The 26,678-nt window shown below is 43.7% G+C and overlaps 1 protein-coding gene across 5 annotated transcripts in view; it reads right to left on the bottom strand.

Moving 5' to 3' along the window:
* Positions 1-787: 787 nt before the first annotated feature.
* The window catches only part of GLRX3 (glutaredoxin 3), a 36,142-nt gene continuing 10,251 nt past the window's right edge, over positions 788-26,678 (bottom strand). For 3 of the 5 annotated variants that reach the window (XM_072629087.1, XM_072629086.1, XM_072629088.1), the window contains 9 exons: positions 17,409-17,483; positions 16,395-16,596; positions 10,827-10,999; positions 10,276-10,337; positions 8,277-8,334; positions 6,941-6,993; positions 4,591-4,630; positions 4,408-4,500; positions 1,211-1,503 (listed from right to left, as the gene is read on the bottom strand). In XM_072629087.1, coding sequence (XP_072485188.1) covers positions 1,453-1,503; positions 4,408-4,500; positions 4,591-4,630; positions 6,941-6,993; positions 8,277-8,334; positions 10,276-10,337; positions 10,827-10,999; positions 16,395-16,596; positions 17,409-17,483 — 807 coding nt within the window. In that variant the 3' untranslated portion in view covers positions 1,211-1,452. Of the gene's footprint in view, positions 1,504-4,407; positions 4,501-4,590; positions 4,631-6,940; positions 6,994-8,276; positions 8,335-10,275; positions 10,338-10,826; positions 11,000-16,394; positions 16,597-17,408; positions 17,484-26,678 lie in introns of all 5 variants that reach the window. The other 2 variants (XM_072629085.1, XM_072629084.1) reach the window with 1 other exon arrangement.

Genomic DNA, 26,678 nt, shown 5'->3' with positions numbered 1-26,678 from the left:
AAGTCCATTTTAGTTCAAAGACTGAAAGTTAGGTTACAGAAAGCTGAGGAATAGAAGCGGAGGGGTCCAGTATTGACCACCTTCTCAGGGACAGATGCACAAAGGAGCAGCTGCCAGGTGAGAGTGAGCAGGGACGTTCTGACTGATGGGTTTTTTAAGGATGGAGAGACATAAGTATGCAGCAGGCTTCAGGGGAGGAGCTGGTGGATAGGCAGAGACTAGGTCAGCTACTAGGGATAACAGTGCAGTTTGCTGGAGGAGTCAAGAGGAAAAGAGATCAAAGGTGCCCACAGAAGGGCTGGCTGTGGCACAGAGACCAGAGGGAGGGAGGAGTCAATGACAGGAGACAATAGAGAGCTCTCACTCTCCAATGAGTGAGGAATGGCCTCCACTCTTGAGGTAGGTAGGAGGCAAGCCTTCACCTGAGCGGGAGGATGAAGGATAGGGAAACACAGGGGACCTTGAAGAGGGAGAAGTTTGGGAACAGTTGCTGTGGAGAACAGAATGGAGAACCCATCAGAAGGAGAAAATATTTACCTTTGGGCAGTGAGAGTCCAGCTGGCATCGCACAAATCTGCCCAGAGCTTCTGGTCATGGACCCCTAATTTCCTGGCACGTGATTAGGCTGAAGGAGGCAGAGAGTGGGGGTGATGTAGAGCTGAAGCACCCAATGCTTCTCTAAAGCTCAGAAGCCCTGAAGAGGCGAGTCTGAGTCACCTAGCAGCTCTGATCTGGATCAAAAAAAAGCTGGGGAAGTTCTCATGACTCAGAAGACATTAACAACCCATTTGGAAAGTTGAAGTTGAGTTTTTAATATAAAAATACAAAGTAGCCAAATACTGTAACACATTTTGATGCTTGGTATTATTCCAGAATCCATTCCCTAGGACTTTTCCTGTTATCTAAAATCTGAGCAGTGCTTCTTCCACTGCTGGAAAGAGTTATCTCTGTAATTCCACCTGTACCAAGTGCACACATTTCAACAGTTTTTCCAGGGTTGTGAAGAGATCTACCAGCCAGAGAGGGGAGCCATAGGCTTGGAGTATGAAGACTCAAATAACATGGACTGCACTGCCTGCCTACCAATGATCATATGCTACACTTTCTAATTGGTGTGAGCTATCCATATAGAATGACAAGAGAGCTTTACTTCACTTAATTACAGTGAGTTATGCACACAGTAACAGCTTAAAGAAAAAAAAGAGAAAACTTTTTTAATGCATTCTTTTTTAATTGAATTTTGAGATGTTGAGAGTATCCCACTGTGGTGGAAGGGGAGGGAGGGGGAGAATGTGACCATATATATAGAGCATGACCTTAGGCAGGAAGGCCAGATGCAGGTGATGAGCAGGTGAAGAAGCCCTGGGCTCCCTCCTACTTCCCAAGACTGACTCATGAATTGTTCCAAGCTCAGGAAATGCATTGGGCAGTACTTTGCAGCCTTGTGGTTCCTTAAGTTTCTCCTCTCAGGATAGGCAACAATTCGCCATTTTCTTTCAGTTCCTGCAAAGACAGAAATTTGAGGAAAACACTAAGTCAGGAGTTTCATTTCCATGCACACACCAAAGACCTATAAGAAATAGCCACACTCCAGTTCCCTGGAGCTGATTCCCACCAGGCGACTGACCACAGCCAACCATGTGGTTTCATCAATGGGATGACTTTGCTGAGCCAAGTGACTCAACTACAAATCAGTGCCTAAACAAACATTCATCCCTACCACAGGTGTGCAGAGCCTTCTTTTCCTGCTCCATCTCATCTGATCATCAAGGCTTTGAAGGCCAAATAACGACCCAGGGACAGTAAGGATTACAGATACTCATCTCAGGGAGGTTTGTGACATGGTCAGGCCGCACAGCTGGGGAAGGTCTGAGGCAGAACCTGACCTCCAGCTGTCCAGCAGTCTAACGACATGCTTCTATATGCACAAGGCAGCTGAGGGAACCACAGAATACAGAATGTAGGACCAGGAGCCAGAAGATCTGAGTTCAAAATGAGCTGGAGAAGGAAATAGCAAACCATTCCAGTATCTTTGCCAAGAAAACCTCAGATAGAGTCATGAAGAGTTGGACATATCCAAAAACAATTGAACAACAATGCAGAGAAAAGTAGATGTGTTTGGGGGACCAATTACTTCTCAAGAAGATTTTGAAGTAAGAGAGAAGTGAATAGCAGCACTCTGACCCTAAGAATTGTCCTTTTAAAATCCCTCGGGATGGCCTCTTGCTCATGCACCCTTCCCAGCTCTGGGGTGGGACTCTGCAGTCCAGTTTCCTTCCTGCCTTTTAAAGGTCCTCAGTGCATCTGCTGATCCTCAGACCTGTCTGTGCAGCTAGGCTGTCCTGCCTGCCCCCAGGGAGCTGCTGGGACTCAAGAGCAGCGGGCAAATAAACACTAAAAGGGGGATGAGCCAGGAGCACCCAGCAGCAGGGGACACATAGAGAACACTCTTGCTGAGGGGCTGTAGTTTGGAGTGTGGCTACAGGAAAAATGTGAAGGACTGCCCTGTGGGGCAGGGCACAGATTTAATGAAGTCAAGCAGTACTGCTACTTGGTTCTGCTAAATCTTTTGTTTTAACCTTGTATCCCTGGTTAAAGGGGATAACTATCTAGGTAGGAAGAGGAAATGGAGGAAGAACCTGGAAATGAGAATGACAGAAAAAAAAGTGAGATAGCTAGACAGAAAGAGATGAGAAGAAAATCAGTATGTGGGGAAAAGCATCAAAATGTAGCCTGACTTCATATCAGGATGAATCAAGTCACCTTGACCTACAAGACCAAAAGCCCTACAAAGACAGAGCCATGTCGGCCAAAATGGAAGCTTACAATGAGGAAACACCTTTGCATGCAAGCGAGCACCACAGGGACCTTGGACCTCACATCAAGACCCCCAAAGGTAGAAAGATGTACCTGCTTATCTTTAAGAGGGCATAGGCGGGTCTACCTCTATAAGCCAGCACCCACTGGCAAATGGTTTGTAGCTGGCCAAGTAGCCCAGGGATTATGACAAGCAATAGACCGCAGCTCCATCCCCTTCAGGAGGCCGTGCTACCTCTTTCAACATACTAAGCAAGCTATTCTTCTCATGACCTAAGAGAATGCACACACTCATTCCTTTTCTTAAAATGGACAACTGGTTCCCTTTTGACGAATTAAAATATAAGCCCCTCAATTTAAAAACAAAAAAATCAATCACACTGGGCTTACTGAAAATAGGAAAATGCATTCATTATCAGAAATGAACCCAAATGTCAGGATATGAATTATTGCAGCCCCCACCAAACCAAGTGAAAATGTTAACAGAAAATCCTGCAAATCTTTTCAAATCACATCTAGATAATAGCATGTGACCAGGAAAAATGGCTAATCCCTGTGAGGTGACAGAAAAGAAGTTACTGTATGTACAACTTATTTTTAGAATTAAATGAGCTGTATTGATTGGATCTTCCCAGGAGTTCCCCTGGCTGAGGCACAGGCCATCAAACATTCCGACAAGACCAGGCTCCAGAGGATTTGGGGTGGAGGAGACTGGGCTTCTCTGTGACAAAAATCAAAAAACACGGTAACAAATGCAGATCTATTTCTGTTGCTTCAGGGCTTGTTCAAAATACTACTACATTAAACCTTCCACTTTTCAAGAATGAGGCTGTTTGCAAGGGGAAAAAATGTCTCCCTGCCTTCTTTGAGAAGAACAATGTCAACTCTCAAACTGAGCAGCAAAGAAACCCATAAAAACGTACCTACGGGGAAAATGGCCAGTGTCGTCAAAGGAACTAACTCAGTGTTTAAAAAAAAGACACACAGAGCTCATGATGACCTCCAAAAGTGCTTATGCTGAGAATAAGTAATATACTAGCAATTACTGAAATACAGGTATGCATCGGCAATGGAGACATTCCAGCAAAGTCACACGATAAATTTCTATACAGTGAATATTACTTTCTATCAACTGACATGTCAAAATTTGCTGCACACCCAGAGGAAAAAATCCCTGGAGAAGCCAGAGGGCAGAGTGGATTGGAAGCCTGCCTTGGAGTCAGAAAGCCCTGGGTTCAAGTAGCTCATCTAATATGTCTTAGCCACATGACCATGGACAATCACTCTGTACTCCCCCAAATCAATGTGTCAATCTTTGTTACAAAGAAGGAGGAATAGGGAGATGCAAGTTTTGGAAAGTATTTTTAAAAAGTATCAATAAAATACTGAATTTTTTAATGAGAAGGCACCCATTAATGCTCTGTTTAAAATTTTATAATTTTAAGGAGCTTAAATTATAACTTAAAGGAGTTTAAATAAGACAATGTTCACCACTTAAGTGGTCATTCAAAGTCAAGAATCATTATTATAAACAAAATGAGTTAAGGAGCATTTCTTCTTTGGGGGGTACATGGTGAACAGCTCCCTTACCTTAACTATATCCAATCCTCCAACAAGCTCACCTTTCACGTACAACTGGGGGTATGTTGGCCAGTTGGAGTAAGCTTTTAGTCCTTGCCGCACCTAAGGAAAACAAAGGGAAAATGGCTTCCAAACCAGACTCTTAGATGAAGAAGACTAAAACTGAGTGGATAAGCAAGAAGCAGGACTTACTTCTTCATCCTCCAAGATATCAAACGTCTCAAAATCAATACTACAAGAAATGAGAAAGTTTTCCAGAATTATTCAACTGGTTTACACAAATGCAAATCCCACCCCCCAAAAAAACCAAATTCAATAACTTCTTCCACATACCCTTTGCACAGGGCTACAGGGATCCTTCTCTGGTATCCATGGAAATGAAGGAGCCCTGCCTATACTCCACCAGCCCAGCCCTCGTGCAGACCCGCTGCCACTGCTCCCTGGTCACAAAGTTCTGCTACCCATGAGATGAGAAAGACTTGCCCACTTTGGGTCAACTCTGATGCCACAAAGCCCAGTATTTCATCAGAGCCACGATGGCTTCAGCAGATGCCAAAGCAGGTCCCAACCCTGCCACACCTCACTAGACAGTTCACTGGTGACAACTATGACCAAAGTCAGTCTCCTTGAGGGGAGAAGAGATGACCTTCAAGTAATAAGCTGAAAACAGAAGGGCATCCTGAGAGCTTGTGCTCCATGGAGAACCTTGAAGAGCCCAGTGTCACCTCCAAACTACCCTGGAAACCCAGGTCAGCTCCAGGGTGGAAGCCCCTGTTCATCCTCTGTGATACTTAAAGAGGTTGGGAGACACAATAAGACCTATGGAGTCAGAAGATGTGGGCTTCAAGCCCGACTCAGACACAACAGCTGTGCTGCACTGGGTGAATCACTTAACCTGGGGGGCATCCATTTCATCCCCTACAAAAGGAGACATATCACAGCAATCCAAGCCACCTGACTGGGACATTGGGAGGAAAGCTCTTTCCAAGCCTCCCAGAGTCACTTCTAGATAGATCATCATACTGACTGTGGCAGGATCAGAATGGAGAAGTCCAACTCTGCCATCACCATTCAGACCAAAGGAGAGAAGGGCAGCCACAAGGTTAAGCAGAGTTTTCATTTGACACTGGATTGATCCCAATAGGACCACACTTTCCCCTCCGACCTGGTTTATATAAATCCCAAGTGTGAGCTGTAAAGAGAGCTCTCTATATGTGTGTGCATATGGACACATACACAGCCATATGTATTCACATATGTATGGACATACATGTCTGTTTTCTCTTCTCTTACTTTAGAAGGACAGACTGGATTCCAGTCCATAATGTATATGCAATCGAATAACCATGATTGATGGCAGGCAGTTGGTCAGTACTGGAGCCTAAGCCTGAGGTCCAGAGCTAGCCCAGAGATCAGCCAGTTTTATCTCTCCCTTGGGGAGGAAGGGGAAAAGGAGAAATAAGAAGGCATTAAATGATTTAAAAAAAAAAAAATTAAAAGGCTTCCCTCCCCTGGAGGCTGAAGGAATCCCCAAGACTCACTTTAGTAACCTTAGTTACCAAACTTAGTACATTATCATTTACACCCAGGGGTATCTCAAGGTAAAACTGGCTCAATTCCAAAATCTGTGGCTGCTACAGTAAAGCAGCCCTTTGAGAAAGAAGGGTACTTTCCTACCTCAACAGGCAGCCACTGTCCCATAAAAGAACCTCTCAGAGTAACACAGACAAGAGCCATGAGAACTGATGCATGAAGGCACAACCAAAACAGACAGGAAAGGAGTTGTTTTGTCTGAGATTTGTCTTCAATTCTAACTCTTTCTGAGCTAGTGGTCAAGTGGCCTCCAAAGCACCTCAAAGCGTAGAGGGAAGCCCCTTTGCCTACAACTTCCACAGAGATGGCTGAGGGGAGAGCAGTGGCAGTCAAAACATGGGTTCCACCTTCTAAAGGAACTGGCAAGTGATCAGAAAGACTGTCAGGAATGGCCCCAAAGGACATAGCACTAAGCTTCCCTATTTCAGATTCTCTAGCAGAAGGCAGCCTGCCTGGCAGGTTTTCTTTGCAAGAAGACCAAGAGACAATTTGGGGCCAGAGTGACCAGTGCATATTTCTGGAAAGACAAACAAGCCCTTTGCCAGAACAAGGAAAATCTCCCTGTTGCACCTGCTGGCAAATAGTGCTCAAGCTATGCATTACAGGACCCTGGTGTCCTCCCTGATGTGCTCAGGATTCCCAGAAGCATCAATGCACAGGTTACTTACTCCTCAACCAGAGGAGGAAAAAAACAGCAGCAACACACAATTCACAAAACAATCTTTTCCACCTGGCTGAAATCACATCATCACTCACCCCAGCGGGCTGGCCAGTGACCATTTCCATGGCTACCCAAAGGTTCCTCGATGTCGCATTTACATTTGACAATCAAGGGAAAGATTTCCTTTAAAAGGCTATTTCGGAGTAGGAGAAATATTCACCCAGCCTGGCAGTGAAACAGTGTAACTGGGCAGCTGTTTTACTGCAATTCTACAGGCTATTTACTTACCCTGTGTCGTTAAGAATTTCTAGAATTTGTTTGCTGAATCCACATTTTGCCATCTAAATAAAACACAATTTCAGTCAGCCTTTGGAAGTGAGCAGTGTCATCATCCTCACCTCCCCACAAGCCCCAAGCCTTTCTATTCACAGCACACTTTCTCCCTCCACCCAGTTCCTGTCCCCCAGGCAGCATTCCAGAGTTAGGGGATCTCAGACCTTCATTCTTTACTTCTCTTCATCCCTCCATCCCAGTAGCACATGCTCCAATGGTTTCTAAACTCTGTCTTCAAATAGTAACTGTCTATCTAAAAAATCTTTCTTGCCTATATCCAAACAAATTCTCAGTAAAAACACGAAGTCAAGGCACACTTGCTACTCTCCTACAGTTCAAGATAAAAACCCTTAATTTACTTTTATCAAATGAGGAAAGATGGAGGATTTTTTAGATTCCCAGCTGGACTTGTTCCATTTTCCTGCTCTCAGTGGTGCAGGAGGCCTCAGACTCTGAGACAAGGAAGACCAGCCAGGGAGGACCCCAACTCAGAAATCAGCCCTGGACACCCTGAAGAACCTGGACAAAGGCACTTCAACTCCAACTCTAGGTTTCTTCATTTGTACCACAGAGATGCCATTACATGCCCTGCCTACTTCATGAGGCTCCTCTGAAGATTAAATGAGACAGACAAAGGACTTCACAAAGTCATCATTTTACCTAGTTTCTGGAGCTCCCTCTAATCTGAACTTACAAGATAACGTGCATTCCTCAAACCAGTATTTCACAGGTTCCTTCGTATTCAGTCACTGGACACATGCCTTCAAATCTTGACTGTTTTAAAAAGCTGTGTCGGGCACACAGTGGGCTGTGAATTCCCAAAGCCACCTCCGTGGCCTGAGCTAGGTGCCACAGCATCCTAGCAGTGGACTACCAGGACTAGTGGCCCAGAGATTACAACAAGGGACTAACCCGGTGAGGGTTCGTTGCTTTGAGCTGTCTACTAAACCCAAACTCAAAAAGGAATGAGCAGCAAGAGCCATTTTAAAATGTAATTCAGCAGTAAGGACAGGGCGACTAGAGGGTCTGCACAGTGTTCGATGTGGTGACCAACTTGACAAATAAAAGTCTGGTATCAAGGAGAAAGGTCCCCCCGGGGCTGGTGATGATCGAGCACAGCATGACGCAGAGGACTCGGTTTGATCGACAGAAGCACCAATTAAGGCAAGGAGAACTTCCTGACACCCTCCCAGTTTCATTAGCTAAAGCGAGGAAAGACAGCTAACTGTCCCTTTGCTGCAGATGGTAACATGCAAAGAAATTACCCACAAAACCATTTCTGAGTGCTTACCTGTTTGTTTCCTTTCATAAACAGCATCACAGAAGCTTTATTTGTGAGTATTTTGAGCCTACAGAGAGAAGGACATAAAGGCTCAGCTCAATCATGAAACACGGCTCAAGCTCCCCTTCATCAGGAACGTGTGCGTTGGAGAAGCAGCGAGATGAGAGCTCACATTAAACAAGTAAATGCATTTATATTTGCTTTTATTTCATTCCTTCCCTAAGCCACAATAAAGCACAAGATTGCTTATAAAACCACAAATGTGCCTTAAAGTGGCAATTTAAGCCCTCAAGCTCCTCATGCTAAAAAGCAGCAGCCAATTCTGCACGCGATCCAGAGCCTGAATGAGTGCTCTGTCTGTCCAGAATGGCTTGGGGGCCACCAGGCCGGGCTAGGCCAGGGAGCTTCAATCACACACACCTATTCAGATGCCCTGATACACCTGGGAGACAACCAGAGGGAAACTGGAAGCTGCTGCCATCAGCTCACACCAGTGACGCTGAGAAACATCCCAGCACCCTGGTCTGTCAGGTGTTCCCAAGGGCAGCCTAGGGCCCATCAGAGACATGGAAAAGAGCATCATGAGCTCCCAGAGATGCGCTTGGTATTCAGTGGGCGTACCTTTATAAATTACAAAAAGAAAAGCTAATATTATGTGCCCATTTTAGTTCTAAGAGTGGATTAAGAGGATCAACAGCATGACGTCTGAGGGGAAAAGCTTAAATTCCTTGAATAAATGCTGGGGGAAAAAAACTAGTTACTACCTCACTCACACCTAGGGCACTTAGTAGGAATATAGAAAAAAAAACAAAAGGAAAAAGGGCCCTAAGCTTTTGAAAGAGAGATCACCAGATAAATGCATTAAGGAAAGCCCCCTTCAGGATGCAGAGCCAGAGCTCACCTCTCCTATCTTATTCTCTACTCTAACAAACTTAAACAGAAAATAACAAAAAGGAGAGATGAGTCCTGCATGTGGTGACAAGAAGCAAGAACTGACACCAGATATCAAGACAGGCAACCCAACAACCATTTTAATGCCCAAACAAGCACTAGCTGGGTCAATAAGCCCAGAGGACACTCCTGGGAGGCGTCCATCCTGACTCCCTTCCTCACTCACTGAACAATGTTCTCAGAACCAGCTAGATCATCAAGAATGCTTAGAACATGCTCCGTAGCCTCTTGGGAAAGTGGCTAAAAGCAGAAGGGGTGAGCCTGGGTCTAATTTACAGAGAATTCAGTTAAAGGAACTTGCCTTCTTTGAAAGTGTCCAGTAACTGATGAGCATATGGACATATCTGTATTTTTTTTTAATTTACTTCAGGAGATAAATAGAACATGCTTTGCTGGCCCAACTGCTAATCTTAGTCATGAAGGATATGGCATTCAGTGTACTGAAGCCTTTTAAAATAAATTAAATTTTGTTTCCAAATTAAATTATATTAAAGTAGAGGGAATGGGAGGGGAAGGGTGATGATCTCAAATCTCCTCCCTACTGTGTTCTCAAGCCTCAGAATACCATCAATTCAAGGCAAAGAAAAACTCTGCCACAAAGCAAATGCCATGTTCCTTTATGAACTTTAAATGTTTGTGATTTTTGAAAGGCAACTGGAAATAGTCAAACTATAGAAGCTTTGCAAAATTAGAGATAGTGTTTCCTCTTGACCATCTCCTAGGTTCCTGACAGCCCTACAGGAGACCAAGCTCCAAGACACAGGATACAGTCCAAGTGAGGAAGAGCTGTAGCCACCACAGGCTGAACACCGAGACAAATGGATCCTACTTGTTACGTGCAAACGAACAGAAAATTCCAAGAAGAGAGCTGCTGTGAATTGAAAGGGAAATCCTTCATCCTAACTTTAAAATGAATCCAAAATCATGCCTGCCTTGGTTCATGAGTTTATCATTTTTCATAACTAGTTCAAAGGCACATAATAAAACTGTGAGCACTGACACAAGTGCAATGAATATAGTACACGAACAAATCTCTATAACAAAGTACCTTCCTTACCTTTCTTCTAGTTTGGGGGCTTTGGGGCAAATTGTATCAAGCTCATTAGATGCTTCCAGTTCCTACAAGAAATAAAACAATGGTTAAAACAAACACACAGGCAGGAAGAAGGACCTGTCGATTGCTCCCCTAGACAACCTGGCTAGTCACTTCAGGTCCAAATACTGCCCACAAGTCACCCTTCATACCACTTCTTAGCCTTAGAATCTCATCCTAGCAATGGAAATACTGATTAAAACAAGGTCAATGACAAGAAGACTAAGAAGTTACAATGAAAGAGACTGACTTCCCTTGCAGCAGAGAGGACAAGGACAAGAGCAGAATGTGGCTGCCTGAACGCAAGAGGACCATTGTCATCAGTGGCTTTTGCTTAACTCTTTTTCTTTGTTAAACAAGACTCATCAATTCCAGAGTGTCAAGGCCAAACCTATGTCTAGGGGCACCCCTATGTCTAAGGATGTTTGATTTAAAAAGGTGTCAGCAATAAATTTTTTAAAAAGAAACTATCTACAAAGCATTAAGAACACGTAGCAGATTTCTCAGGTTCCCACCTTCACAATATCAAGACCTCCAATCAGCTCTCCAGACACATATAACTGAGGATAAGTGGGCCAATTGGAGTACATTTTGAGTCCTTGGCGCACATCTTCATCCGAAAAGATATCAAAACTGCTAAATTGAATATTATGCTTGTTAAGAATTTCCACCATCTGCTTGCTGAAGCCTGTATACGGAAAAAAAAAAATTAGTTTCCCTGAGATAAATTATAAACATCTTAATCATTTCATCTGCCACTTTTTAACAGTAAGACAATTAGCCTGCCTAATGCACTAGAAAAAGAGCCAATAATGGTCCTATTGCAGGCAGGAAGACCACTTCCCTACCTGAACACCAACTACAGTGAATCCTCTATAAGCCAAAGGGGACTCTCAGGTAGAGAAAGGCATCTTCAAGAGACAGACCCTGTGATGCTTGGCCTCCTTATCTGGAAGTGAGGGGTCAGACTACATCTCATTAAGAGATTAAAGAGGTCATAAACCTTCTTTCCAGTAACCTCAGATGATCCCCTCCTTGGATCCACCTGGAAACATGCCACTCCCGGTCCTCTCACCTGTCCTATAACGCTAATGCCCATCCCAACTCTTCACCTGTCAGGGAGAAGGAAAGGGGGACAATTCTTTTAACCCAGAACACTTCCAGAAACTTCTATTTTTAAGCTCCATTCTCAGTAGTTCACTGCAAGTTGTCGCTAGTTGTCGACGATGCTTTCTCCCTTTCCACGTCATAACAACCTGATGGGTTCATTTGTAAAACGACTTACAATCCCCAAAGTTCATCATGTGATTTTTTACTGTACTTTGGTGACAATTTTTTATTATGTACTAGGATTTTATTATACTTTTGTGACACATTTTGTTCTATACTTTTCTGACATTACTTCCTTATTATAACATTAGTACTAAACAATAATAAGTGTGAAAACTCTCTTTTCTAAGCCTATTAGTCTAGTCTAAACAAAGCCTCTGTGTCCCTCCAGGAGAATTCTAGAATTACTTCCCAACACTGTGCATCTCTCTGACTTTAAGAACAAGATTTTGAACAGAAACCAGGAATTGTGACGCTGCCTCATTTTTACTTCACAGTCTGTTACTGACTCACTAGCAGGAGGTGCATCTAGATCGCACGAGAGCCAGAGCTCCACTCCTCAAGTCCAAACTGAAATCCAACCCAAGAATGGCCTTTGCTTGATGTCCAGCAAGACTACACTCAGTTTTTGAAATAGAGATTTCTGCCAAAGCCTTGTACAATTTCCCTGATCTGCAGTTTACTCCAATATTTATTTGTACAGCATCGAAGTTGCTTTTCCTACAACTGCAGTGTGAGGTTCATGTACAGCCTGGAGTAAAGCACTGCTTCTGAAATTCCTCCTTCATCGGGGAGTTCATTAGTAAACAGCTAACGGCTGATTGCTGATGGTTATTCTGTTGCCAATACAGTAACTCATTTCTACTGTAACAGGCTGAGAAAAAGCTTTTATTTTTGCCGTAGGCAATTACATGTAGCCTGCAAGATTGATTGGGAGGCTTTCATTTTTAAGGGTTAAAATAGCAGCCTGGAAATGTTATGCTTAGGGATAAAATAGGAAGGCAGCTTTATTCCTAGACCAAAGACTTAGGTAACTCTAGAAGGAAGGCCCTCACCTACAATCAGAGTAATTACAGCTGGAAATGCCAGGCTTTAACTGTGCATCCACAGATGCACTATTCAATTTCTTTCATGATAGATGACCTAAATAAAACCAAAGCAAACCCAAGTTTAATCCTTAACAAAGACCCAAAATAGCATAGGTCAGAAGTTGGCCACCCAAAGGAAGTTAGAGAGCTCAACTCGGGAGGCTGTTTGTTCTGAGCAGGCCCTCAAAGGGTTAGTTCAAGACCTCAGCCTGCATCCCAGCCAGAAGCTCCTGGTCACCTGCCAGGGAGGTCATCTCAAGCACTTCCACAACAAAACACTCTGGAGAAGAGAGGTAATCCTTTTTCCTGTACTTTCTCAATCTATCTTTTCTCAGACACACAATCCCATGTCTCTCCCTGCCTTCAGGAGGCCAGGGTGTGAGCCTCATTCAGATTTTTCTCCATGACTGAGGCTCTTCCTAGGCCTCACTCCCACATCTCCCACATCCACCCCCTTCCTTTCCATTCCCATCACAAACACCCTGGTTCAGTTCCTCCTCCCTCCTCCCCTGGAATGCTGCTGCTTCATGGATTGCCTCTCTTCCTTCTTCTCTCTGTTGGAGCTTTCAAAGTACTCTCCCTAAAGCACAGGTCTGCCTCTCCCTCCAAAGTCCCAGTGGCTCCCTAGCACCCCCACAATCTGGTTCCAGCTGATTTCCTGTCACTGCTTCTCACTCCCATCTCCCACTTCCATGTTTTCACATGGGCTGTAGCTCCCCTTTGGGGTAACCTGGGGGGGTTGCCTCCTAACTCTGCTAATACAACTTCTTCACCACCCTCCACTTATTCTTTCTTTATCTTGTTTTCATTTCTTTGTGTATACAGTTGTTCCTGTAAGGTCACAGGGTCTCATCTCCTTTTCACCTGTCTGCCCAGCTCACGGGAGGTACTTGGTATATAAATCACTGCCTGGGTGCCAGGCACTATGCTGAGAGCTGGAGATACAAAGAGAAAAGGGAGACAGCCCTGCCCAAAGGGCTCCCCTCCTAACAAGAGGTTCCAACTGCAGGTTGGAGAGCAGAGTCCCAGGCTCCGTGAGGTATTGTGGTAAAGCAAAGCCAAGCAGATGCTGAGAGCTCCCCTTTAACAAGGAAAGCAGAGACCTGGCCTGACTCAGGCCAACTCTAAACCAACCCCAGCGCAGACCCTAAATCTACTTTTCTGAAAACATTTCGGATTTTTACCAGTCTCTTCACTTGCCTTTGCCTGGTCAGTAAAAGGCAAAGGGAAAGGAATCACGCACACTGAATCATTAAAACCACAGCGAGGTGGTGACACTGAATCAGCCAGAAGACATTCAACAACATAAGTGAAAGGTGTCCTGCGATGAAATGACTGTCATAATAAAGCATGTTACTCACTACATCAAGACGTGGGAGCAGCCAAGAGCTTCCCCCAAAAGGTGTCACCCCTAGAAATGGCAGCAGAGAAAACCATTCTGTGTGGCACAGATGGAAACGAAAGCTGGCACAGAGGAAGGGAATCCTCAGTGAGGGAAGGTCTGTAGCTGATCCCCAAGGGACCACTCAAAGTGACTAACCTGCTCAACCTGGGAGCCCTCAAAGGCCAAGCCCATCATTCCAAAAAGGGGGAAACTGAGATGTGCCAGGAGACATACAGGGAACAAGATGCCAAGACGGGATCTGAATCCAGGTCCTGGGGATTTCAAAATCAGGGGTTTTCCACTATGCCACACCATCTGTGACAATGCAATAAAATGGATTAAGAAAAATGGGTACAAATAAACCACTCTGTTTTTCTTTTGAAATGTGGAAAACTTCAAAAAAGAAATAAAGTTTAGGAGAAACTGAACAAATTAATGGCAGTGGTTTATCATATGCCATCTGCTACATGGATCACTGCTCCAAGTGAAGACATTTAAATGGGCCAAGGCCAAGGGCCTGACCTGAATCAGCAGCACAGAAAACCCACCTTCTCTTTGCCTCTTAGGAGGTTAACATCATCCCACAAAGGAAGGAATGGCGGTAATGGGATTTCTTTTTGGATTTCCTTTCTTCCTTCTGGAGACCTGGAGGGTTTTCTGATTTGGTTTCACTTAAGTTCCCACTAAACCTGCATCAATTCCAGGGACTGAGGCCCAGCCACTGACCTGCCAGGTAGCACTACATCCTCCCTTCTAAAAGGACAGTGCTGGCCAAGAGGTCTTCCAAGCTCCCTGGCCACTTCAGGGCCTGATTCTGTGAACCTTCCCCTTTGTCAGCAACATGTTTCATTTGTCTAATTTGACCAGACAGGGTTTGAGGGTTGCAAGAGCCTTGTGAATACAATATTCTATACACACCCATATGCATGCACACGTTATGCGTGTGTACCCAGAAACTACTTTTATTTGTTTAAATCCTTTGAAAGGCTGCCTGGGGCATAATGAAATCAGACTGAAATATATAAGTATGTTACAAATGCTGAACAGAGAGACTTTATTTCAAGTGGAGAGAGCTCAAAAAAAGGTACTTTTCCAGCTTGGTTTCCAAGCTGATAAGGACTAAATCTAACTTCCTTACTTTCATAGGGAAAAAAACTGAGGCAGAGAAGTTAAATGATTTGCCCCAATTTCCATAACTAGTTAAAAGGAAGTCAAACTCAAGTCTTCTGAAGTCTTATGAATGTTCATTCTCGCCCCCATCTCCTGCCACAGAATTTGGAAAAATTACACCACCCCTTCACCTCTGTGCTCACTATCTGCTGAGGATTGCCATGGCAATGATCAGCCCTCAAGCAGTACCATCCACACTCTTTCCTGTACTCTGTGAGGGGAGGGCACACTAATATATGCACACACACATACATACACACACACACACACACTCTCTCACACACTGCTTAGATGAAGGGAACTAAACACCACCCAAAAAACTTGGCTGCTTTTTACTACAAACCTTTGCTGCTGCTACCAGAATGTCACAGTTAGGTCCTGAAGCCCTCACCTCTCACCTATTCAGACAGGTCATTTTTGACCATGGTCAGTCAGCAGAGAAAATACAGCAGACTACGAATCTCAGAACTGATAAGCAACACACAGCAAAGGACACTTTAGGAAGACCAAACAAAACAAACATAGCTGAGCTCTTCAGGAGCTCATTTTAAGCTGAAGACTTTCATAACTTCAGCTACAATTTCTGACAACCCTGCAGAAATCAGAGCCAAATGTCAGTTTGGTCATCTTGAGGAAGCCCCAGTGACCAGATGCCCAGGGTACCTCATTCGACTGGCACCTACTTTCACAGATCCCCTCTGCTGTAGATGGAGTCTCAAACACATCCTCAAAACCAAGGCTCTCCAGGAGGAAGGACAGGAAACCAAGGGGCACGAGCTGGGGGACCACGAGGCTACCAAGGGGCATTAGCTGGGGGACCACCAAAGGAATGCTTGAAGAATCAGGAAGGTGTAAAGTCTACTGAATGGAAAGCAAACCAATAAAATCAAAAACCAAAGTGGAGACTGAACAAAGCATCAGACTTCCGTGTCTCCAGCCACCAGGGGCTCTCACAGAATCATGGCACCAGGATGCTAGGTGCATCTTCCAAAATCACACCAGGGTTACTGGCAGTTAGGCAAAGAAAGGATATGCAAGCTCTATAACTCCTTAAAACAGTCAAGAAGGAAGATAAAAGGGGGCTCAAAGAGTGAGAATCTGCCCAAGAACCACGACTAAGCCCTAGGGAGGCACTCCATCAGTGGAAGCAGCAGGAGAGGATGCAGACTCCCATCAACCAATCATGTGTCACGCACTGGGATACAAAGGCAAAGACACAGTTCTGCCCTCAAGGGGCCAATTCAGCCCCTGTGAGCTCTAAGAGTCTGTGATTCTGGGGGAAACATCCCCCTTCTTCCATTCTGGTCCTGGCCCCATGAGAAGACGCTCACCACAGCGGGGTGCTTGTGGAGACCCTTTCATGAAGAGCATGCAGGGAGCAGCATTCGTCAGCTTCTTCAGCCGAAGGTTCAGGTCTTCCTTCGTGCATTCGGTAGTGGCCCGGGGAGGAACATGGCTGGAGACATGGGACTCCACTTTCCTGGTCAGCTCAGGAGCATGGGCACCATCTAACCGATCCACTTTCTGCAAGTTCTAAAACCAAGGAAGAAGCATTGGCAAAGGTTTACTGTTCAGTCTACTCAGGGCCTCCCTGAAACTGAAATACCAAAGAAACACATCCCCCCGGGAACAAAAAAGGGGGTGAGGATTCAGTAGAAAGGAAGATCTCTTCACCAAAAGGGACACTGCCAAATCCAACACAGAAACATGGAGATGGTTCGACGTATCAAAGCCACGAGAATGAAAGCAGAGCCCATAAAAGTTTCACTCAGCAACCCTGGACTGAGTTCACAGTGGCCAGTCTAATCCCAGCACGAACACAAATCAAGCTTTCTGGGAGTTATGGCTCCTGAATTTCTAGACCTACAGCAGCCATGGCCACAAGGGTCCTAATAGAACTATGATACTACCTGTCTGCAGACAAGCCCTGGCTCCAAACCAAGCCACCCAACTCCCAAGCTCAGAACCAAAAGTACTGGAGGACCTTGCACAAATGGGGCTCCCAACAGCCTTCCTCAGGAGGCAGCTCCAGTCAACCAGGTTGGCTCACTCCAACACCAATGACAGGCCACTGCTCCCAGAGAGCACAAAAACAAGTGGGCAGGGGAATCTCAGGCTCTTGTCCCATGGACCCAGTTCCTCTTCCTCAGGGAGGAGCAACAGAAGCCCAAGGAGTGGGGAGCCACATGCACAGTGCAGTCCTCAGTCTCAGTGCCCCACACCCAAGCCAAGGAAGACAGAAGTCAGGCCTCCGACTCAGGGTTTGAGGTCAGGAGAAGGGGGAATGGAAAGGTTTCTCCACTGACAAGACAGCAAAGAGATCTCCTGGCTGGCTTTAGGCTTACCTTAAAGAACAGAAAGGTTGGGACAGAACTAATTTCATATTTCTCAGACACTTCAGGAACTGCTTCCGCTTCCAACTTGAAAAGAAGAAAAAACAGACTTGATCATCAGAGGGTTTTGTATCTCAATAACAGGAATCATTCTCTCCTGTAATGTCCTTTGAAGAATTTTATGTTTTAAAAGAGTTTGGTGCAAAAGTTTACGACACATTTACATTTAAATGAGACTCACTGGCGGCGCGTGCACAGTGTCAAAACAGGTTCAGAGGGTTTTATTTTGTTGCACATTTCAGAAGATGCCTGGAGGCTTTTGGTGCACTAGTGACCTAGTAAATTTTCAATCATATGCAGCTCCTACTATATTGAAATCCATAAATCACTGACCCCAGTTATGTCATGATTACAGCGCTGATTTTCTGCCCACAGCAATCCTTCCTGTTTGCTCTATTGACTAATTCCGAGAGGCAGTACATCATGACTGACAGCTGCGGCCTTCTGCAAATTATGAAGCAAAAGGAGTATTTCTCCAATAAACTATTGATGTCTGATACATTTTACTTTTAACTCCTGCAAGGCTGCTGGCCAGTGAGCAAGAAACTTGCAGACAACCTGTCCAGGAGTCTATTCATCCATTCAAATGTGTACTCAAAGAAAAAGCAAGATGGCAGCATTATATTGGACAATTTCATTGAAGCCTCTGAACTATGACATGATGCAATGTCTGAAATGTGGCTGTGAAAACCTATTTAGTACTAGAATTTCTAAATCAGACATTAGAATTCAACTACAGTAAACTACTTTACATTGAGGTTTGTCAATGGGATGATGTGAGAAAAACTCAAGCACATTATATTTTTCCCTCAAAGGACTGTCAATTTAATATAAACTTTTTGAAACCAATAAGAGCCTGCATTAACATTATACCTGTAGGAAATAAAATTTATTGATAAATTATACTGTTAAAACTTTTTTTTAAATATACACTCATTTTTTTTCAAGAATCTGACAATTTCCAGCAGACTGAAGATGCTGTTTTTCTCTAAAGCTTTACCTAGTCAGATTATATTTCTTTTAAAGAATCTTGACTATATAATAGAGAATGAAGAGTAATTTATCTTTTGTTTGTCTCTTTCACCTTGCACGCTCCTGGGTTTTCTGACTCTTCTCCAAATATTTTATTGTCTGTTTGTGAGGCACCTTTGAATCAACATTTGCAAAACCCTTTCTCTGTGCAAGTTTGCACTTCTAATATGCAAAATCCTAATGTGAAAATTCTGTGAATCTAAAGCCACAAATTCAAGTTGACTACTGAACTCTGGAAGGAGATCTCTGATGGTGGCAGCAGCACTAATAATGGTAAAGATGGCTGTTGTGGAATTTTGACACGCACACCCCGCCCCAGCTTCCTAGATTCACACATCCCAGACATGCTCTTGCTCACTTCATGATCGCAATAAGGGGCTTCTAGAGACGGTAAGCTCTACTGCCCCCCCCCCCAACAATTTTTCCTCCATCCTTTTCATGGAAATTGAACAGAAGGCCAGGACACCACCCCCACTGTCTCCCCCAGCAAAGGCAAGCCTAAGTCCATGATGAACACCCATCTTACCAGGTTATAAGTTACAAGTGATTTACAATGAATAGTCGCTTCCTCCTCTTTTCAGAGGAGGAATTCAGCACAATTGTTAGAAAGACTGCAGGAAAACAGGCACATTGCTCCACTGTTGGTGGAGATGTGAACTCGGGAAGTTAATTCTATTGAGAAGGCTGGAACTCTGCCCCAAAAATCTGCTAAAATGTATATACCCCCTTGACCCAAGCAATACCACTATTTTCCTACACACCAAAGAATAAAGAGGAAAAGGACCATATTTGCCCTCCAAAAAAATTATAGCAGCTCATTTTTTCATGATAAAGAACTAAAAATTAAGGAGGCACTTAAGCAAATGGTGAATAAGAGAGCTGCACTTAGGGAATATTCATGCAATGGAATATGATTAAGCTGTCAGAAAACATAAAATGGAGACAATTTAAGAGAAATGTGGACTTGTATGAACTGATGCAGAGGTAAGCAAGCAAAACCAGGAGAAGCCAGGATACAGCACCAACAGCATTAAAGACAATCAACTTCGAAAGACTTAAGCACAGGCCTAACCACCCAAGTCCAAGGGCCTCATGGTGAAATATGTAATCTCCCATCTGAGCTTCAGGTGCAGAAAGAGACAGACATTTTGGGACATGGCAAAATCATCAATCTGTTTTGCTACAAAGACTATGGTTTTCTCTTTTTGAGAAGGCATTGGGGGAGAAGGGAGCCAGCCACAGAGTGGCAAGTGAAGATAAGGGCAAGGGAAGAAGCACTTTGAAAAATGCACAGACAAGAACTAAAGGAAGGAGGGATAAACAGAGAAACTCTGAAAGAGACAGACTCTCAGTTACTCTGTGCTCTTTTACTTTCCCTATGACTTCTTTTTGCTTTGGGTTTTCTCTAAATTCAGAATTCAGCATCGATACTTCCAAGTGGTGTGGGAGATGGAGCAGTGAATTTCAGAGTCAGGAGAGCCTGAGTTCCAGTGTGGCACTCACAGGAGCCTTCACTCCTCCTCACTCAGTTTTCTCTGAGTCTCTATGCCCTTTCCAGCCCTAAAGCAATGAACCTGTATTTTCCAGGCATGAGGGAGGGTCATGTCAAAATAAAGATTCACATTTCAGAATAGTCACACAATAAATGTGTGCTGTAAACGTATCAGCTCCAAAGGCCACTTTTTGGCAGGAGGGGTGGACCAACTCAAATATATTCTAATGTGTTCATGATAAAATGATTCATCCAAATTCTGAGCAGGCATTAAATGCTAGCAAGGAGACACTGCCCTGCTGCTACACTGATGCCTCTAACCTCATGCCTCCATGTCCTAGGACTCTCCCCTGGAGGGTCCACAGAAACGGAGACTCAGAGATTCTTTCAGAGCTTCAAACATTGTATATTGATTGACTTTCTGAGTTTCCAGTGTAACTTAATTTCTCTATTTTCTTTGTTCCATTGCTTTTTTGAAAAGCTTGCTAGGTTAATTAATGAAAAGGGTGATCCTTTAGAATAAAATATAAAGAACAGAGCCTTCAGGACAAATTACAATCTACTAGTTTTCTATTGTAGAAATCAACCCCCTTCAAAAGTACCTTTATTCAGGAAACACTATTATCATAAAAGATTAGACTTTTTTGGTTTTCATTTTTCTTGATTTGTTTTCCTGTATACTGTTTCTATATTACAAATAATGGAAGCTAAAAGAAATTTAAAAAAAAAATAGTCATATAGCCAAAAAACCAGTTGTCTCCCTCCTACAAATATAAAAGGAAAAGAAAAGCAACGAGGAAGTGCTCCCAATTCACTTCCCCATAATAAGGGGGTTTTCTGCAGCCCCTTAGAACCTAACAAATGCGTCCAAAGAGAAACATTTAAAAATAAAATTAACTATGTTAGCGAATGAAAATATCACTGTCAATACTCAGGTTACCAAAATTCACAAAGCTTCCATTAAACACTAAGGGTACCTACTAACCAATAATTTAAAATATTTTTGCCTACTTTATAAAGAGCAAAATAAAAATTTTTGTAAAATATTTTTCCAATGAATTAGATCTAACTAGACACTTGTCTAGAAATCCTTTTGCCAAAACATGTCTTTTAACTTATTTAACAAAGTTTGGATCATGAAAACCCCCCTCAGAAAATAATTTTAACTGCAAGAAAGCTTAGGCCACGTATCCCAATTACTTCTTTACCATAACTGTTAAAAAATAAAATTTTATTGTGGCATGTAATCAATTACATAAAAAACCTAAAACCAGAAACTAAATAAAAGCAAAGCTAGACATATAATAGCCTACCATAAAGCTAGAATGAGAAACAATGGTTGTCTACTTGTATATGAAATTTGTGACAGATTTTGAAGTCTCTCCTTTGTGACCTTCTTCCTGCTTTCTCCAAGGTGACCTACCTTTCTGGATTTCACAGAACCCCAGTCTGAGATGGAGTCTGGTACAGGCCCTATGTCCCTGACCGGGGAACTCTCTGCTATACCTTGATGCCATCCAGATGCTTCACAAATACAATCCCATCAAGAAAAAGGCCAGGTGTTCCCCCAAAGAGAAGGAAGATTTTCACAGAAAGTCAAGTTTTCTACTTAACACTACAGTGGGAATTCAACCCCAAACAAAAAAAAGGGAATTAAGGCTCTCTTCTTAGCTTTTCTTCTCCTCCTGCCACGTTTTAGCACAGTAGGAGAGGCAATGCAACCATCCTGCAAAGGCACGGAGAGAGTACGTAAAAAAAAAGACCATGAAAGCACCAGAGCTCTTAAGTCTGCTCCTCTATGAAACTGGGGAGACAGAGAGAGTGTCAGGGGAATGAAAAAGCCGCTAATGGGCAATCCCGAGAAGCAGAAAGCAGAGGTTCTTCCCTCCACAGCCTGCCTTCCCAGATTCCACTAGCATCTGTAGAAAACTATGTTGTCCTCACCGCCTCCCCAAATGACTAGCACAGCCTTTAGAACACCCTCACATCCCAATTTCATGTCCTTCACTCCAAGGCTACCCAGTGGCAAGTCACACCAAAGACCTCACAATCCCCCCAAACTACTCTGCTTTTATGATCCTCAACTCTCAAGCTGCTCTCTGATCTCATGCCTTCTAAACTTAACCCTCTCTCCACTCCCTTCACCTCACCCTCTCTCTTCTCAGCACACCAACTCTATTCTCTATTTCTCCTGTTCCCAGTTACAACACCAAAAATAAGCAACACAGGATAGGGGATAATGTCAGGAAAATCAGGGTTCACTAGCTGAGTGATGTTAGCCTCTTGGAATCTCAGCATCCTCAATTTCAAAATGGAGATATAAGCTCTCAGAGATGTGAGGCCCAAGTACCAAGAAGTGTGTAAAGTGCTTCAAAAGCTTGAAAGCCTCAAGTCAGCTCACCCTCAGCCCCTGGCCAGCCCCATGGTGCCACTCTCTGCTCCTATTCCTAAGTGCTGAACTGTGGAGAGAGGAAGAAGTCCTGCACCCAGGCCACACACACACACACCACAAAGGCAAGTTCGCTCTTCTCAGCTGGGTCCTCGAGCCTGCCCAGCAAGGCCTCTCAGGGCTCCTCCTCATAAGGGTCTGCTTCCCACCTGCCTCCTCCCTAAGGCCCAAGGCCCATCCTCTCCCAGCTGTATGTGATTTCACCTCCCATCCTGGGAAGATCCAGTGCATCTCTGGAGCTCCCTCCTCTCCTGTTTCACACTTCATCACTCTTCACTTTCTCTGCTCTTATATCTGGGGAAGAGGTAGATTTTTGCCTCACCAGGGCTCTCCTCCTTCTGTCCCTTCCATCCGACCTGGTCCTAGCTCCTCTGGTGCCCACAAACATTTACCTTTAGAAATCCACTTACCTCTAGAAAAACAAAAAACAAACCTTGATTTGATCTGGTCTAGTGGAAAGGGCACCAGTCTTGGAAGCTGAGGAGGCCCTGGGTTCAAATTTCACTTCAAACATGGCAAAATGACTTTACCTAATACTGTGCCTGCTACATTTACCCTCACAGAGTTGGTGAAAGGACATTGCAGGTGACATGCTTTATATGCTATATATCTATGCTATATATCAACTATTGTTATTAATACCACTCTTCTCCTGTCTTTCACAGCCAGCCTCCAAGAAAGAGGAAGTTCTATTCACTGCCTCCATGCCCTCATTACCCACTCGTTTTTAACCCCTTGATGCTGGGTTTCTGGGGTCAGCTACTCATTACAGAAGATAGAGCACCAGGAGGACCCAAGTCCAAATCCAACCTCACACCCTTACTAGTTGTATGACTATTATTGCCTCAGTTTCCTCATCTGTAAAATGAGCTGGACAAAGAAATGACAAACCATTTTTTCTCTTTTTCTCTTTGCCAAGAAAAGCCCAAATGGGGTCACAAAGAGTCAGACATGACTGAAATGACTGAACAACTCAGGTTTCTGCTCCCCTACCTCTACCAAAATTGTTCTTTTGAAGTTATCAGTGCTCAGCTTTCACAGGTTCATGCATTTCTCAAGGACTAACCACTGTCTCTGACTCAGTCCTCAGGCACTGCTGTCTCCTACATTCTCCTCTTCAAAGAATCCCTGGGCTGAAGGGAGCTTGGGGTATCTGGGTCAACTCAGCTCTCAACCAAGATTCCTTTTGCTTCCCACAGATGCATGCTCAATTAGCCTCAAAGGAGAGCCACAGATCCCTTTCCAGGGCAGCCCAGGACACTTCTCAATATTAAATGGTCTCCTCTGATAGCCAGGAGCAATTGGTTCAACTGACACCTCTGCATCACCCCACCCCACCACAACTCCCCCACCCCCGTGGTTCCTGGTTCAGTTAGCCAGAGGGGAACCAGATGAGAACTCCCTAACATCCCAGACATCAAGAATAAAAATACCATTAGTCTGATACGACATGTTCTGGCAGAAGATACAATGGCATTTAGCAATCAACACTTCTGCTCAGTGCTCACTAATTACTCCTTTAATTTAATAAGTTCAGGAATCTGACAAGGAATTGAAAGCAAACTGGCTAGCTCTGGCTGCCAGATCCACTGTCAACCCTTTTTTAAAAATCAGAACAGAACTGGTCTTAATAGTACCTCTCACACACATCTTCACATGCTACTGCCTAAGGAGGGGGTTTCCCACCAGGTGCTGTCCTGGGACCCCTTTCCCCACATTCTCCCAGGCTATCATCACCACGGCCAGAGCTGCAAGAAGGCTCTCTACTGGAAGGAGGACTAGAAAATCTGTAGGCTCAGCCCTGAGCTCCCTCAGGAACTCCAGGTTCACATTGTTCATTTGCTGCTGGACAACTCAGACCAGATACTGGTGGCATCTCACACTCAACAGGCTTAACCAGAAGTCACCAGAGCATACCTCCCCCAATGATTCTATCTTCAAAGTTCCCTTTTTCCCCAGGAAGGCCCCACCTTTCTTAGCTGCCCCAGTGAACAGTCACTGAGTTTAAGTCCCCAGTTTGAGGGGGCCTCTGAGGTCCCTCTCAATGACAAAGTCTGTCCTTGACTCTGGGCACTGGGGCACTCCCCCTGAAGACATGAGGGCAGGCAGCTGATTTTCAGCACATATGCTCTATCAATCTTTGCATTTGGGATCCCTGCCTTCAGTTTCCCTTCTCTAATCTGACCTCTCCAATCACCAAAGGAGTCTTCCTAAGAAACATATGTGATCAGTCTCTATACCACACCAAAAACCTACAGCAAAACGGCCCTAATGACACAGAGAATGCTAGGGCTTCACTCTGAGCTGTCTCCTACCTTCAGACATTCACATAAACTGCCACAGGGTCAGCAATTCCTCCCTTCCTACCTTCCGTATCTCTACTTACTCTAATCCCACGGTCCACTGAGGCTCTGCTCAGATACCAAATCCTAGGGAAACTTTTCCTAGATCTCTTTTGCACAAAAGCAAAGAAATGGAAACTAAGGGACTGTCCACCGCTGCAGAAGAGCCAAACAAATGATGTCATACGAGTACAATGAAATACTAGTGTACTGTATGACATGACAAAAAGTAAACCTGAGAAGATCTGTATGCACCACTGAAGAAGCAGGGAAATAAACAGAATCAGGATCACTGATGCAACAAACAACTTGGAAAGACTTAAGAGCTCTGATCACTGCAATGATCAGTGACCATTCCCAAGGACCTCTAAGCACTTCAGCTTCCTTTTCACAAAGAAGAGGATGAGAAACTCAAAATGCAGACCGAGACAAAAACTTTAGGATATGTCCAATGGGCAATTTATTTTGCTTGACTATATTTATTTCTTACAAGATTTAGTTTTTTTTCAATGGGGAAGAGGAAGGTTAAGAGAGAAGAAAAATAAACGCTTAATAACTGGGGGGAGAAATGGAAAGAAAAGCCTTCCCTGATACTCCATTGCTAAGGAACCTCCTCTTCAAATCACCTTGTACTAAATGAATTTTTGCACATTTGCATTTCCTCTAAAAGAATGTCTTTTTCTTTTACTTTTTTTTTTTTTACTTTCAGTTCCAAATTCTCTACCTCCTCTCACCACTGAGAAAAGTGAAAAGATACCCATTTTACATATGAAATCATGCAAAATATATTTCTGCATTAACCATGTTCCAGGAAAAAAAATAATAAAGAGAAAAAATGCTTGGATGTGCACTTAGAGTCTCTGATTACTCCTTCTGGATGGGGTAGCACTTTTCATCATGGGTCCTTTAGAGTTGTCATGGATCAGCATCATTTCAAAGTAGCTAAGTCTTTCACTGTTGGTCTTTGTTATAAAGTTTCTGTTACTGTGCTGTTCTGGTTAGGTTCACTTCACTCTCAATCAGTTTACTTGTCTTCCCAGGTTTTTCTGAAACCACCTTGCTCATCATTTCTTTTTGTTTGTTTCCAATTAATAATTTTTTTTTGCAATCACATGCAGAGATAGTTTTCAACATTCATTTTTTATAAGATTTTGAGTTTCAAATTTTCCTCCTTCCCCAAGACAGTAAGCAATCTGGCTAGCTATACATGTACAGTCATGTGAAACATATTTCCACATTAGTCATGTTATGAAAAAAAGGATCAGAACAAAAGGGAAAAACCACAAAAAAAAAGTAAAAAACAATGTGCTTCCATCAGCATTCACACTCCACAGCGCTTTCTCTGGATGTGGATAGCTTTTTCCATCTGGAGTCTTTTGGAATTGTCTTGGATCATTGTATTGCTGAGAAGAGCTAAGTCTATTATAGTTGATCATCATACAGTGTGGCTGTTACTGTGTACAATGCTCTCCTGGTTCTGCTCACTTCACTTAGCATCATCAGCTCATGCAAGTCTTTCCAGATTTTTCTGAAATCCACATGCCCATCATTTCTTATAGCACATAGTATTCCATTATATTCGTATACCACAACTTATTCAGCCATTCCCCAATTGATAGGCATCCTCTCAATGTCCAATTTTTTTCTCTCACAAAAAAAGCAACTATAAATATTTTTGTACATGTGGGTCCTTTCCCCTTTTTTACGATCTCTTTGGGATACAGACTTAGTAGTAGTATTGCTGGATCAAAGGATGTGCAGTTTTGTAGCCCTCTGGCATGGTTCCAAATTACTCTCCAGAATGCTTGGTTCAGTTCACAGCTCTATCAACAATGCATTAGTGTTCCAATTTTCCCAAATTCTCTCCAACATTTATTATTTCTCTTTTCTGTCACATTAGCCTGTAT

The sequence above is a fragment of the Notamacropus eugenii genome, chromosome 1 (assembly GCF_028372415.1).
Source record: "Notamacropus eugenii isolate mMacEug1 chromosome 1, mMacEug1.pri_v2, whole genome shotgun sequence".
Lineage (NCBI taxonomy): Eukaryota > Metazoa > Chordata > Mammalia > Diprotodontia > Macropodidae > Notamacropus > Notamacropus eugenii.
The sequence above is the reverse complement of the archived record's forward strand: the minus strand, read 5'-3'. Positions and strand labels throughout refer to the sequence as shown.